This window comes from Bacillus rossius, chromosome 14 (genome assembly GCF_032445375.1).
Source record: "Bacillus rossius redtenbacheri isolate Brsri chromosome 14, Brsri_v3, whole genome shotgun sequence".
In the NCBI taxonomy this organism is placed as follows: domain Eukaryota; kingdom Metazoa; phylum Arthropoda; class Insecta; order Phasmatodea; family Bacillidae; genus Bacillus; species Bacillus rossius.
In genome coordinates, this window is record NC_086341.1 from 26,635,767 (window position 1) to 26,652,368 (window position 16,602).

Below are 16,602 nucleotides of genomic sequence, written 5' to 3' on the forward strand. Positions count from 1 at the left end.
GATTTGTTGCTGAGGGTCCAATGGTTAGGTAATGCCTTCAGCAAAATTTTTTTAAAAAGATGATACTTGAAAACTCAATTTTAGACCATCAGATTTTTCAAAATCTGCTTTTTCAAAACATGAAATTATTACATAAAAATTTCCACCTTATGAAATGTAGATTTTTCTATTATGTAACACTGCTTTTTTTTGTCCTAATACACATTTAAAAGACAAGAGTACTCTCATTTTGCATAGTCATTAACCAACAAATAGTACATGCTTGAGTCATTTTAAGCTGGTTAATGAGTTGCATTATTATTTTTAAAAAATCTGGCTCCAGAGTAGGGCCATGGCCCAATCCTGCCCCTCCCTGATTACGCTATTGGTATGGTTAACATATTAAGGCACACTTGCTTCCTACCTGTTACAAATTCTATTTTACATTTTACTGACCCACGAACGTAGCAGTCTGTGTTGTTTGAAGTGGTGGCATTTTCAAGGACAAGTAGACACAAACTGAGGGGTGGCCAACGGCTGATATGTTTTCTTATAGTGCCACTTTAAAAATTGTCAAGGAATGAGCTGTATCTTTTCAGGGAATACCTGAAAATATCAGGGAATTTCAAAATTTTGAAATCGTGGCAATCCTGCATAAGCATCTTATTACAACTTGTTTTAATATTCATTGTACTATATATATATATATATGTGTGTGTGTGTATATATATATATATATATATATATATATATATATATATATATATATATATATATAGTTCTTTGGCATCCCCTTTTTAAATTTATCAATTTTCAGTAATTGAGAAAATTCTGTAATCTAGCATTGCCATAAACCTGAAAGTGCCGGATTAAATAGTAATTTTGTTGGTAGCTCTGTATTTTGTTACTTGAACTTTTATATAATGCTATTTTTTGTTGTACTCTTTGTATTCTGTACAGTTTCTCGTTCCTGAGACATAATTGCTGTTGCCTAGAGTGGAATGTATTGTCACCTTAATCAAAAGCCATGGTTTTAATGAACTCTGGTTCGGTGTCGGTGATGCATGCCAGGTCGAAGGAGCACCGGACGATGCTGTTCTTGCCGTTCAGCCAGTAGGTGTTCATCGAGCCCTTTCCCTGCAACAGTTGTTTCAAGTAATAGCTGTAGCCCTATAGCTGTTGGTGAGAATGTTACAAACAAACAAGATATGAATGAATGAATGAATGAATGAATGAATGGATGGATGGATGGATGAATTTGGCGCTTAATACGAGGCGTGTCTGAAAAGTAAGTACTGTTTGGTCATGAAAAAATAGTTTTATTGAAAGTTTTATTTTACATCATATCTGCATCACATTTTCACATAGTGGCCATTCAGTTCCAAGCACTTTTTCGCAACGCTCTACCAGCTTATTTAACCCCTCTGCATAGAAGATCGCCACCTGGAAATGGAACGGACGCTTCGGCCATAGGCATCATGGACTTCGAATAAGCAATGCGTGTAGTCTAAATACAGGCTTAGTAAACATCTCCAAAAAAAGTTTAAGCAATCTCCGTACTCGAGTCGAAAAATTAAGGTCTACCATTTTTTGGAACAAAAAGGGCTTCATTTTGGTTGATTTAATGAAACATGAGTCAACAATTACAATAAAAAGTACAAAATTACGATTGTCAACTGGTTTAATTTACAGGCGGCAAACATCTATGTAGAAAGGTTAAATAAACTGGTAGAGCATTGCAAAAGGTACTCGGAACTGAATGGCTACTATGAGAAAATGTGATGTAGATATGAAGTAAATTAAAACTTTCAATGAAACCTTCTTTCATGGGTTTATTTTTTTTAATCACCAAATAGTACTTACTTTCCGGACATGCCTTTTAGTACATTATAAATTATGGGTCAATGCAAGTATTTTACTGTTGACAATGGATGATAATTCTTTCAAAAGTATGCTTTTTAGTATTAGAAAATCTTAAGATAAATAAGTGGAAAAAAATGTTTTAAACAAACCATGTTAAATAAGATACACGGAGACTTGCATTAAAAATGTTGAAGCATCAGAAATAAAGCACAGTGAGAAACAAAATTAAGTAACAACATGCTATATATTAGAGGTCAACTTGTATTAGAGATGGTATTTAAGCTAAATGGCACAAAAACGTAAAGAGCCTTACAAACTGTGAAAAAAGTCTGTATTTCTTCACTTTTTTTTCATGGACAGTAATCAGTGATAAGATATTCTGATATGTTTGTTTTTGAAGGAATTCAAAGTCATGAATCAATAAAAAATTATTTACCAATATTGAAAAATATCCTTCATTAAATTGAAAAATTAGTGTTTTTATTTGGCATTGTACGGGTTTTTTTTTCAACCTCCGATCGGCTGTAATAAAAAAACGGGAATGAATTGGGAAATTATTTTAATGTCAAAAGAAACGTACATCTTTATTCTATTTTTCCACATAATCACCGTGCAGATTGAGGCATTTGTCGTACCGATGCACCAGCTTTCCAATACCCTCTGCATAAAATGATGCCTCCTGCCTATTCAGCCACGTTTTAACAGTGCCCTGCAGTGTGATTACAGTTTCATTTCTCCATGGCATGCCCATTAATCGATACCCTAATCGCTCGTACACGAATCGACACGTCTCGTAGTGTTTACCCCCTTCCACCAACCATGTGGAGCGGCCAACTTACACCTCAGTTGAAGTTTGGTTATGGGAATGTCAACAGTCCGGATTTGGCACCGAGTGACTATCACCTTTTCCCCACGTTGAAAAAGTGGCTTGGAGGACGACGCTTCAACACCAATGATGAACTGAGAGCACTGTTAAAACGTGGCTGAATAGGCAGGAGGCATCATTTTATGCAGAGGGTATTGGAAAGCTGGTGCATCGGTACGACAAATGCCTCAATCTGCACGGTGATTATGTGGAAAATTAGAATAAAGATGTACGTTTCTTTTGACATTAAAATAATTTCCCAATTCATTCCCGTTTTTTATTACAGCCGATCGGAGGTTGAAAAAAAATAACCCTCGTAGTATTTGCTATTTTTCAGGTGTACATAGCTTTGTTCGTTTCTATCCACACCAAACTCACTTTGCTGCAAGACATACACTTCGTTCAAATTGTTTTTGATTAATGATCAAAGAAAGCAGCCTGTTTAAGTGTGGTTTGATCTTAATGCTGGGATGCAAAGTTCCGGGAGGAACGTTAGTACTTAGGTGTGAAATTATTACATTGTATTGATGGTTGACATAGTTTTTTTTTCCTTTTAAAGTGTTAATCAAAATGACATACACTTAATGCTTACTTTAACTGTGGTGTCGCCTCGTGGGACGGTGATGTAACCTCCGAGTTGGTCAAGACAGTACTTAGTGTCTTCGCTGATGTGGATACGCATAGCTGGAACACAAGACATTGCTAAATAACCACGAGTGATTTCCTCATTTTGCATAATTTGTTCGTAGTCCCTTGAAGATTATTAAAAAATTGAATTACCTAATTGAAATAAAAACTTATCCAAATAAAATGTATCCCATCACGTTTTTAAAATGGACTAATAAGTGTTAAATTAATTTCTCCCAGTCCCATACAGATTCATAACTCCATTACAGATTCTCCTGTAAAATGATGATTGTGAATTTTTAATAGCTATGAAAATACCTACTGATAAAAGATTTTATAAAATGCGGGGTACATGCAATAGTAAGGCATGTAAGGAGTAGGTGTCATTGAGAAATCTCGCTCAACGTTCATATCATTTGCAGTGCAATAAAATTGTTACCTTAGTACCGTAAGTGAACTATTCATGCATCATTTGTCTACTGCATGCATCCCACATTTTTTTCGTTTTAAATTTTACAATTATTTTAGTTGCTATTAAATGTTCACAATCACATATTTACAGGACAATGTGTATGGTGCTAGGAGAAATTATTTTATACTTTTTAGTCTGTTTTAAAATGTTTGATTGATTATATTTATTTAAATCTTTTTCTCCTTTTTAGTCTATAAATCTATGACTTTTCCACAAAGAAGTTATATAGTGTTTGTGAGTTAATTTCTGTCTAAAGAGAGTGCATCAAACCCTGTTTTGCTGGTTCAGTTTGTATAAAAAATATATATTACAGTTTGGGCAACTAAAAGGCTGATTTTTCTTCTAAAAAAAGTTATGAATTATTTAAAAATAAATGTTTGCATTCCCCCCCTTATTTTTTTTCTAACTTTTTTTAAAGTAATTTCAAGAATTAATTAGTTTATTTTAATAGTCTTAATATAGAAAAATATATGGTTTTGTATTTTTTCAGGCTGTGAATTTTAGGGTTAAATGTGTTAATGCATTTGTATAGAGAAATCAAATAACATAAGTGAAGATTTTACAAAAGATGTAGGCATAGGCGTGCGCACGGTAGGTGCCACAGGTGCCTTGGCACCACCATTAGGGTTAAAGTTATTTTGTTTTTTACAAGCATAAATAATACATACTTACAAAAATCCGTATTATTTCCAAAAAAAAATATGTTTTTCAATCGTGTCGAGTTACAGATATGTGCTCATAACACTATCAGTATATCAATTATCAATCTAACCAACTATACACACGAAAACAAGCCAGTTGCAATTACTTGTGTTGTACACGCGGGCCGCGGCTACAAAACTTCTGAAATGTAAATACTTCTCATAGTTCTCCTCGAATTACATAGAATGCGCGCTCGGTGTCCAATGTTCACTCCACTCGGCAGGCGCACGGAAAAATAGCCGCCGTCCGCCAGGGTTTATTTAAAAAAAAAGAGAGAGTTTAGTTAGTTAAAAGGATAGGCTTACTCGATGACTTATATGCAGTCGCCGACAAAACATTTTTGTTGTATTCCAAAAGTTAAAACATTTGCCCACTCTTATTTGTGTGTTTTTATTATTTTAATATTTTACATATTTAAGGTATGTTACAAAAACTCCCTTGATTTGTTGATTTTAAAACTTAACATTTGAGAATGTTTTTTTTTCTAGCATTTATTTGGCATCTTCAGAAAACATTTAAGTACGGTTTTTCAAAGCCACCAGCGTGAATTCCGTGCAAACAATTTGTGCAATTTACTTTATGGCTCAACAAAACTTAAAACTGTAAATAGTTTAGTAGTTTTCCTGGTGATTATAACGTTCAAAGCCATAATTTGTCATACAAAATGTTAAGATTTTTACATCTGTGTATTTAATGTTTTTGTTCGGAAACACCTTAAATAGCACCATTTTGCTCTTTAAAATCCAAATTTTTCCGGGGGAGGACCCCCCGACCCCCCGCTTTAGGCTCGGGTCCGTGAATAATAGGGCTGTTGTGTAATCTGGCACCACCACTACTGAAGTCCTGCGCACGCCTATGGATGTAGGTTAAATGTTTCTTATGTTTATGAAGTTATTCCGACTTCTACCCTATTGAAAATTTAAAAAACATGAAGCAGTCGGCGATGTAGGCACCGCCTGCGGAGTTTTACGTTATGCATTCCGCAACACTTTACTGTTGTGCTCGTAGCCTCTTTATGGTTAGTGTAATTAGTGCTACAATATTCTGATACCTTCTGATTTTTGAAACAATTCAATTTTATTAATTAATTTTAAAATAATTATATATGAATATATAAATATATATATTTTTTTTTTTTTTTTTTTTTTTTTTTTTTTTTTTTTTTTTAGAAAAAGTGAGTAATATCACTAGCTGGAAACGTAACGATAACTTAACTTCCGTTTAGGATGATCCAGTTTCTAATCTGAGTCTAACAATAATAATATAGATTTTTCATGGTTTCTCAAAAACCTTCTGGCAAATTCTGGGTGATTCCTTTACATATATCCCTGGCCGGTGTCGCGTGTAAATCTTGGTATCCAGGATACTTTTGGTTTGGGCATTATTCCTTGCTGTTTTTTTTTTTAAAGTTATTTACATTCTATCGCAAAGAATAAAATTTTTTTTGTAGTAACTCGACCGAGTTCTTCCGTTGCCAGCTCGCTTGCGACTGAACGCTAGCCGTGCCTACTGCGCGTTGACGTTATTGCGGGGAGGGCAGTAGTTAAGCTGGGTTCACAACTAAAAAGAAAACATGAGCGACTTCATAGCACACGACCTGGGTGAAAGCGGTTCACAATATTGAAATCTTACTGTTAATTTCAGCCAGTGAAATTTCGCAATGTGTCCGACAAACACCTCCCCCCCCCCCTTATCACCCTAGAAACAAGTCTTTAAAAAATAAGTCTTTGATATTTCGTCGAATTCCACACATCCTGGCTGCCCCCATCCCCCCCTCCGAAAAAAAAATCTATGAAAGAGGACAGAATTTGAAAGCATACAGTAGTCAAAGAAGTTCTATCTCCTCCCTAGCCCGAAATTAAATTCTGCGATTTTTTTTCTCTTAACTACAACTAAGTGTATATATAGGAGAGGTCCTGGTTAGTGGAGGGACCTAGGTGCGTCTCAGGCCGAAGCCTATGCACCTGGTCATGCTGGGATTTAGACATGCATTATGTGCTCGGTGCGGGGATTGGCCAGAGGCAGCAGTTGAAGCCATTTATATCTCCCCCCATCTTCGATAAGGTGGGCCCAGGTAAAACCTGCATAGACACAGAGAAAACCCTGAGCACAGATGTGCGGGATGCAAGGGCATGCTTTAATAGCGTAGGAGAATGCAGTGTACAGACGATGGTATGGCTGAAGATTCGGGCAGAGCAGAAAAGAGTCTGCCATGGAGGGAGAGGGAGGGTTGAAATCTTGGACGCATGGTCCGCTTTCATATTTGTATCCATTGCTGGATTGTGCGTGCACTGCTCCTGTCCCGAAGGCCGTGGAATGCGGGCGGCTCTGGAAGCACTCCGATGGCACCCGTGGGCAAGCACATGGGTGACGTTTCCATGATTAATTTTGGAGCGAGATCTTTTCTCTTTAGATTTCGTGTCTCAGTCACAGATGTATGGAGCTAAATAGATATAGCTAGAGGTAATATATAGTACACTCCCGATTATCCGGGTGCGACTTAACCTGATATGCAGGATGACCGCACCGTATTTTACTACCATAAACCGTAAATAAAATACTGTTGACGTCTATTGATGTGACAGAGCATTTTATGCTGTGATTCAAGACGATAAATGCTGTCAAAACATAGTTCATGCGTAGTTGGTAAGTGGCAGTATGCATCACGAGTTTCGAAAATGCTAGAGCAAATTATAAGCGCACTCCATGACGTCTGCGTGGTTTCAAAACAGAAGTCGCAACACACCAGTAATATTTTTTGCGTCGTAAGACAATAATGTCTGATTAAAAAAAACGCAAACGAGGGGTACTTGACATTCAATAGAAATTAAAAATTATCGACCAGCTAGTTAGTTAATTAACTTTTTCTGTAAATTACGACCAAACCATAAATACTCGCTAATTTAATTTTATGGTTATGAATGTTTATTTTACCGCAAGAAAATCAGCATATAAATTTTACCTCTATTTTTGTGGAATAAGTATTTCAAATCATATTTTATGATAAGTAAAAACAATGCACTGTTCTGCTCTGTGTTTTAAAACTTTAAAACGCAATTGAACTAAAAAATAAAACCGTGAAATATTGTCTCTAACTATTGCGTAGAAACTTATACAGTGTTCGTCTAGGTAGACGGGATTAAATAAATTTGTACTAAACAGCATTTTTTTCGACGTTGACAACCGTGTTATTTTTTTTTTTTTTTTTCGGTTATCCGTGTACAGGGGTACGGGAAACCTAAGATGTACATCAAGTTCTGTCCCTGCCCGAACACGCCCGAATATTCACCTTCGGCCAACCTCGGGTTTATTTATATATATTTATATTTCTCTGTTTATTTTAATGTAGCTATACTAACCTAACTAACCGTCCATAGTGTTTTAAAGTGTTTTAATTTAGCTAACCTAACCGACCACTTTTAATATTTGAATTCATTTTTCCTGCTCAAAAATAAAACAAATCCCGAGGTTGGCCGAAGTTGAATATTCGGGCGTGTTCGGGCAGGGACAGAACTTGATGTACGTCACAGAGGTACAGTCGCTACCCCGGGTGGTCGGGAGTGTACGGGTGGGTGGACGGCAGAGACCGCAGCCCGTGGACTCCATGCGCGAGGCCGTGTTGACGGTGTCGCCGAAGAGGCAGTAGCGCGGCATGGTGGTGCCCACCACGCCGGCCACGCAGGGACCCGTGTGCACGCCGACCCTGATCCGCAGGTGCTCGTCGGGGCGGTGCGGCACCTTGAACTGCTGCACGCCTTGCAGCAGCCCCAGCGACATGGTGGCTATCTCGCCGGCGTGGCGGTTACCTGCAACACCGCGGCACCGCACTCACTATCTGTCCAGCTCCCAGCTCGACCTGCTCTGCCCGAACCCACACACCTATGTCTTGCCCTTGCCGTTGCTGTTGCGGCTGGACGTATCGCACCAGCCGCTGGTCATTGCCGAAGTTCTAACACCCTCCCGATCAAACAAGAGGGAGTGATCCCTAGCAGTTCTGTTTTAAATAAGCTCTGGAATGTTTATAAAAGCGAACTGGAATGTTAATCCCACCCTACCCTATTAGGGCGCATATGTGGGAGGGGAATGTGAGAACGCCGGCCGTAAGGTCGGGATAATATGTCGGATGTATCGTCTCACAAGTATAATATGGGAGGAAATTTGAATGCTGCAACTGCAGTTGCTCTTTTAGCTAAGGAAAAGGGAGGAAAAACAAAGAGAACAAATATGTCTGCCACGACACACAACTGACGGACTGGTTGTTTGGACTGGTGAGACACAGTCTAATTCCATCAGTTCCGACGGATTAGTCCACTGTCCTTGCTCGCAGACGACAGTATCTGAACCGAGAGTTCATGCAGATCGTGCGTGTGTGTGTTGTTGGGGGGGGGGGGGGGAGGCAACCTATGAGATCGCATTTCAGTTGTTTTTTTACGAAATGATAACTTAAAATGATTCATCACAGCTGCTACTGTGTGGTACAGATTTTCGCGAGTCATAAAGTCTCGATGGTCTTGGTTTCATATTGAGAAATAATTTAAAAGCTTACAAATATCGCTCTTGTGAATAACTTTATTTTTAATTTTTTTAAGATTATATCAGTTCAATTCCCCACCGAGTATACTGTTTTTAGCCTGGTTTTCAGAAGTTCCAATCAAGATTGGCTCCAAAGGGCCCCTCCCGAGCCCAAATATTTTTAGAAGGCTATTTTTATGTTTAGGCATTTAAATTATTAAATTCATGTGCTAAACATTTCTGTCATAAAACGTTGTATAAAACAATAATGGTCTGTTTATGAGACCACAAATTTATCAATATTACAAGGGAAATCTTGATTTATTTAATGTTATGGTTTGAAACTGTCTCTTTTATTCGTACGAAAGCACATCCCGAAAAGTCTTCCTGGAACCGCTCCTGGTTATAATCGAAAATATTTCGTAAGTATTTTTCTCTGAAGCTGCAGTTTTTGCACTTTAGTACATATGTTTTTTTTTGTCCCCACTGACATTATTGGGATATAATTTGAAGTAATATTTGTACATCGAAAGTGATGCATACATCGCTGGTCGAAAAAAAAATAGTTCAGTGCGTAGGAAACACGGTGGGAGGCAGGGAAGAGAAGATGTAGAAGGCGAGACCCCCCCCCCCCCCCCGTCTCATCCCTCGCGGGGCTACTAATTCCACCCCCACTTTCCCCAATCCTTCTGGACGCAGGGCTCTGTCAGAATGTTACAACAATAGGGAAAAGTGCATAGCTGCTCCAAAACTAAGATTAGCCCCTCACAAGACCAGCCATCAGTGGCTCGGAAGTCTAGTAGGCTACATTAAAACGGATTTTATTTAAATTGCGAAAAAATGCACAATGAAGTTGTTAAGATCAGATATGAGTGTACATCACCAACACCAAACCAGGGGAAGTACATTGCGTGCAGGGGAATCGCAGTATGAACACCACTCACATAAGGCAAATACCACAACTGTCAATCGTTCTGCGAAAACGGTGGCTTGTTAACACCCCCCCCCCCCCCAAATTCAACCCTTCTTCCGGAAGGGTCATATGTTGCTCGAAAGCCTCGTGCATAAGTCAATTTCAAATTACAGTATTTTTGTTTCGTAGCCCCAAGCTTCGGAGAACGACGAACAAAAAGAAAATGCGAAATAACATTGAAAATCCTTAATCATTGTTTTCTCTATACCCTCTGCAATATAATTTTAAGTCCAATTTTCAACTTTGGGGGTATTTCTCCCCCCCCCCCCCTAATTACTACAATCTAGCCCATGGACACTTTCGGATGAGGTGGAGGGGGTCTTCGACCCTCTTCATTTTTCTGGGACGAGCTCGAATTACGAGCGGAACTTTCGTTCTTGAATTATGAATACGCTACATAATACGATACACAACAACGCCATCTCTCGAAGTCTTATAATCTCCTGACATCACACACTGGCACGAACAGCAATAATTAATTGGACCTAATAGCGCCAAGCGTTCCGGAACTACTGATAAGGCCCGTTCTACCATGACACGTAAACGGAGACGGATATCACGGAACAGAGTTTCTACAGAAGCACGCAGACGGAGATGGACCCGCACGGATCAGCTCGGCAATGCTTAGCTCTTCCGTTTACGTTGCTCCGTGCGACCAACAGAAGCAGAGTACTTGGCTGCAGTGGTAGCCATGTTTATTTCTGTTTTAAATACGTTAAAAATTGTTTCAAGTACAATAAATAATATTTAGTGTTATATTATTATTACTTTATTCTATTATTATTCTGTTTATTCTATTATTATTATTATTTATGTAAATTCTGCCCATGCTATGGTTTCAAAGCATAATAGTTTTTTATTTCGTGTTTTTATATAAACGTTAATTATTTTTTTTATAAATTTTAAAATTTTTCCCGATTTTCTAGCATAAAAATTACAGATATTCTAGATGGTGGCTATAGCTTAAATTGTTACCATTAAGAATCCAAGATAGTGGCCGAACGAAATGCGCAACAATGATGTCATACACGTACAATATTGCGGGCGTAATGAAAAGTGCAATGTTTCTAGAATCCAATATGGCGACCATAAATATATGTGCAACAGTGTTATTTAATAATATTTTATTAAAAATTTATTAATTAAATTTTTTTATAAATTTTTTCCCCGATTTTCTAAAAAATATACGGCTTTTCAAGATGGCGGTCGTAACGAAAATTGTAACATTGAGAGTGTGGCATTCGATTCCTAGATGGTGGAAAGTTCTAGAAAACAAAATGGCGGATCCAAGATGTCTGTCGGGGTCAAAGTAAAAGGACAAGATCATTCAAGATGGCCGCCGTGACGTAAGAGGCCTGCAGCCTGAGATATATACTACTCCTGGAGCAGTTTCTACGAACATTCAGTAATGTGAGGTTAGGAAGTCTTCGTTTATTTTACTGTAATTTGTAATAGTGTAGATGCTCTGCTCCGTGACTCACGCGATACGTGATGCGCGCCTCACCGTTCCGCCGCGGCAGGCCGGACGCCACCATGTACGAGTCGCCGATGGTCTCGACCTTGTAGACGTCGTGCTTCTGGATGAGCGAGTCGAAGAGGCGGTAGAGCGAGTTGAGCAGGCCGACCACCTGCATGGGCGAGCTGGAGGCCGCCAGGCCGGTGAAGCCCACGATGTCGCTGAAGAACACCGTCACGCTCTGGAAGCTCTCCGCGGGCACCTGCGGTCGTCACGATGCATTTATCCGTACCGTCTCGCCGACAATACACGTCTCTATACCTTAGTCGTAGATGCAGAGAGATTTATACAAAGAAGTAGAGAGAGAGATAGCTAGAATGGTTGAGAGAAGTAGAGTGAGATAGCTAGAATTGTTAGAGAGAAATATAGAGAGAGATAACTGGAGATAGGGAAAGAGATACATAAGGATATACATAGAAAGGCACAGACGGAGATGTAGAGTTGAATATAAGGAAAAACAGAGAGAAAATGTAGAGATGGATACTTAGAAAGGAATGGCTATATAAGGAGAGCTATAGATAGATACAGACAGATGAATATAAATGGCTATTGGAGTAGAGATAGAGATGGATACTTAGAGATGAAGAACGGATAAAGAGGGATGGACAGAAATAGATATAGAGAAGTAGCTAGAATGGATTGAGAGAAGTAGAGAGCGAGAGAGAGAGAGAGAGAGAGAGAGAGAGAGAGAGAAAGAGATTGATATTTATAGTCAGACTAGTGTGGCCTATAGGAAAGTATTTGATCCTCATTTTTTATGAATTACCATAAATGCTAATACAACTGACTTATGTATAAACAGAAGTCTAAACACCAAATTCTATATTTCTAACTTCAAAAATGACAAACTTCAATACAAACTTTCATCCACCTTAGGGGACGAATTTTCAAAAATTCTTTTTTAGTGGTCACATATGTTATATAAGGGACGCCTATGCAAAATTTCATGCTTCTAGACCCCACTGGTTTAAGCTGTGTGTTGCCTGTCAGTCAGTGTTGAGTTTTATTTCGTAGATGTTGATATATAAGGAGAGATAAGACAGATAGATAATGATAGAGATGGATATAGGAATGGCGATAGAGAGATATATCGAGATGTATGTAAGGATAGAAAGTGATAGAGATGGATATATATATAAATTGATGGATACTTAGAGTTGAATGGCTAGAGAAAAATTGATATAGATGGATGGATGTAGAGAGATAGAAATAGATAGAAGGATATATATAAATATCGGGATAGAGAAATGGTTGTCTAGAGAAAAATGGACGCCTATGTGGGTAGATGGATGGCTATAGATAGGTAGACAGACCTTTAATTGACGATGTTTTTGGGGGGTCTAGTGACCTTGAAATAAAAAAAAAAAGAGGGTTGTCTGTAAAGTCGGTTTACGGACGATAATTTTACGTGATAACGTGAGTGGAAGAGAGATAGATGCGTCACAAGCCGAACGCTTAGGCCGATCGTGCCTCTCTATCGCTTGTTCCGCGCTCTCGCTTGCACGCTCGGCTCAGGCGGAACGTGACAATGAGTCATGCTTTTTCGTGCGTGCAGCTCGATTTATAAGACGTTATTACGTCAAAAAATAGGGGGACAATTTCTGCAAGTCATACTATGACAGCGACTGCAATGAGTAGTCTTTCTTTGAAGTCCACCTAAAAAAAGACATTCCAAACATCTCTGGAAAAAAAATTCTAGGCAATAATATCTCACATCAGTTTGCATGTCCTAATTTTAATGTAGAAGTTTTTAAGTTGTACCAAAAATGTGCACTGATTCAGATTTTAATAACATTTCGGGACTGTTTGATGACCAAAATGTAAAAAATATTGTAATTTTTTCTTAAGAAAATTAGCGATATTGAGAGTTTGGCAAGTCGTAAATCAATTGATTATATTTCTATAAAGATACCTTTGTACTCGACACTTTTTAATCGATAATTTTACTCATATGAGTAGCCTACTTTTTTGGCAGGTATCGTCTGGAATAAACCTAGGTAGGTATAATAATTTATATATATTTTTTTTGTTAAATGAGTTTTAACTTATTCTAAATTTGGCTGTATGGGTCAGTTACACAAAGTTCCATTTGTATTTTTATTTATTTACGATAATGGAGCGAGTGGTTAAAAATATATACAATGCTTCGTTCGCTTGTCTTGTTCTGTTCTTGTTCATGTTTCATGAGTTTTTAAAATTTTGTTTTCAATTGAAATTTGTAATAAAAAGTATGGTTGGTTTATCGCTTGTTCTGTTAATTTTAAATCAATGTTAAAAATCAACGCAAAGTATCCAAGAAAAAGTATCGATACCTCACTTTCATGTGTACAATACCTTTTCCTTGAAACTACTCATGAGAACAGACAGTATCTATACTTTTTATTCGATACCGTGCTCCTACATGCACGAAGATTAAGGCTGAATTCTTCCCCCCCCCCCCTAACTCTGAAACATTTGAATTTAAATGAGATAAAACCAGACACCTTTAGTAAATTTATAAACTGATTTACGAGTTGTGTACTATTTAAGGCCATGTAACTAGTAAGTAGAGTTGCGTCGTTTTTACAATAACTGTTTGTCCTAAAAATGTTATCCCTAGAGTCGGTTTCCCCCCACCCCACATAAATATTTTGATTTAAAATCGTCTGTCGTAAAACTCAGTGTCAAAAAATTTCTTCACTTCAATTCGTGTATCCTAATGACGTTTGTCTTAAAATCCTTTTTCCTAGAGTTGTTTGTCAAATGAGTGTCAAACGTTATTCGCCCTATACAGTTAGTTTGTCCACGAGTGTTTTTTTTTAACAACTCGTCCTAAAGTCTACTGTCCTAATTTTAGAACAAATGATTTTAGGACGAAGTATACCACTTAAATTTATCTTAATAACAATTTAAAAATAAACTTATCACAAAGTAACCCATAATATTGTATATGATTAAAAGTAGCCAAATTATTTTTACAAAGCGTTACAGTACATAGTTTTGTAAATATCTTAGTATGTAAAGCCACATGAATAGCTAGAAAGTAACATCATACAATTAATTCCAGTCTCAGGCGATTCTCCCAAATAACCAAATGATAATGGTTCAAATGCAAACCATGCAATGTTTATAAAATCTTCACTACCACTTACAGTCATTTTTGAGGGTTTTAATTTGTTTCTTTTCCTGGTGAATTGTGAGTGGAGGGTATGTATTTTGCTTTCAACATACATTGTAGGCGGAACAAAAAAAAAGTTTTTTTTTTTTTTTTGTGGTAACATCTTAGCTCACGGTGTACGGCATTTGGTCGGAGTATGTTCTTGGATGGAACGGAAGTCGCATGGAACGGAATTGAGTAACCACGGTGCTGCGATCTGTGGCGGATAGCCCAAACCAAAGTTCACAAAGCCAAAGGGAAAAATTTATATAAATAACAGTTTAAAGAATTTTAACAAGATACGCAGTATTTTATTGAAATTCCTTGTCGAAAATCAGGTCTAAAACCAGGGTTCAGTAATTTTTTTCCCCAAGTATTTTTCACTTTCATTGGAGAAGTTTTATTATGTTGTCTAACGTGTGATTAGAGTCTAGAAATGTAGTTGAAAATACAATTTTCGTGTATTTTTAAAGAATTCTAAGTTAAATTTCGTGTCCGAGTTTGGTATTTCAAGTGTCTTATTTGCGATGTGAGATCACGTGTATTTGCTCGTCGCCGAGGTTCAGATGTCACGCCTCGACAAGACTCTCTCACGTGTTTATTGTTAGTTAATGTGATTCCAGAGAGAGAGAGAGAGAGAGAGAGTAGCAGTACTTTTCTCTGCTCCCGAAGATGCTGTATCACCTCCGGCGGCAGCATCTCGTTGAGAAGGCGGTCGCTCTTTCGCTTCTCCTTTTGCAGCTCCAGAGTCTGCAGCATCAGCGACCGCGCGAACGCCTGCGGAAGGCAAGGGGAAACCTCTCGCACGCGCCCTCGGGCTAGGTCCATTCGGCGACGACACAGTTAGCGGATATTATCTTTGAAAGATTTGTGCAATGGAAGTGCATGACTTGATGTAAGCTTTTGGACATACGCCATTGCTAAGCACATGTATGTTTGTAGAAGAAAACTACAAAAAACACAAAAGACAAAAACACAAATTAAGCAAAAAATTGCTGTTGTCAGGATATAAACACCACACAATACTTCACAACAGGAATATGGTCAACAAACAAAGAAAAACAAAGAAATATGGACTAACAGAATGGTTCAATATTTTTGTGCTGTCATCATTTGTGGGGGTTTTTTCGTTCTGTTAGTCCATTTTTCTTTGTTTTTCTTTGTTATTTGACCATATTCCTGTTATGTAATATTATGTGGTGTTTATATCCTGTTGACAACAGCAATTTTTTGCTTAATTAGTGTTTTTTGTCTTTTGTGTTTTTTGTAGTTTTCTTCTACAGTCATACATGTGCTTAGCAATGGCGTATATCCAAAAGCTTACATCAAGTCACAGTTAGCGGATACGGATCTCTCTGAACGGAATATCTACAAAGACAAAAAAATTCTGTACTTTTACAAAAGATTCCTTTGAAGACCAGTTTGCGAAGAAATGGTTTGAAACATTACAAGTAAAATAATGTAACTTTGCACAACACATTGCTAGGGTTATTTTTGAATACATGAAACACGTTAACCGATATATTACTAAAAATTTCTTACGAAAATTGGCGCATTTAATTGGTGTTCCTTTCGAGCATTTTTTTTAACATGAAAAATATAATTGAATCTATACTAATATTATAAAGCTGAAGAGTTTTTTTGTTTGTTTGTTTGAACGCGCTAATCTCAGGAACCACTGGTCCGATTTGAAAAATTCTTTCAGTGTTGGATAGTACATCTATCGAGGAAGGCTATATGCTATATTATATTATCAATAACATTAGGGATCCTTACTAAAAGTCCAATTTAGAATCAAATGCGTTGGAGGGGGTTAGATACAACATGTAGTACACGTACGAAGTGTGTGTTGACAATGCCGCAGGCGCTAGAAGTTTATTTCCTATTGCCTATTAACATTGTTGCCACGCACTAGATGCCTTATCAATCTTAATTTTCCCATACAAGTAAAAAACAC

General features: G+C 37.6%; 1 protein-coding gene across 1 annotated transcript in view; it reads right to left on the reverse strand.

Annotated features, from left to right (window-relative positions):
* Positions 1-993: 993 nt before the first annotated feature.
* The window catches only part of LOC134539032 (guanylate cyclase D-like), a 56,764-nt gene continuing 41,155 nt past the window's right edge, over positions 994-16,602 (reverse strand). Inside the window, exons 5-9 of the mRNA XM_063380706.1 lie at positions 15,300-15,422; positions 11,498-11,711; positions 8,096-8,314; positions 3,300-3,391; positions 994-1,116 (exon numbers count right to left, since the gene is read on the reverse strand). Coding sequence (XP_063236776.1) covers positions 994-1,116; positions 3,300-3,391; positions 8,096-8,314; positions 11,498-11,711; positions 15,300-15,422 — 771 coding nt within the window. The remainder of the gene's footprint in view (positions 1,117-3,299; positions 3,392-8,095; positions 8,315-11,497; positions 11,712-15,299; positions 15,423-16,602) is intronic.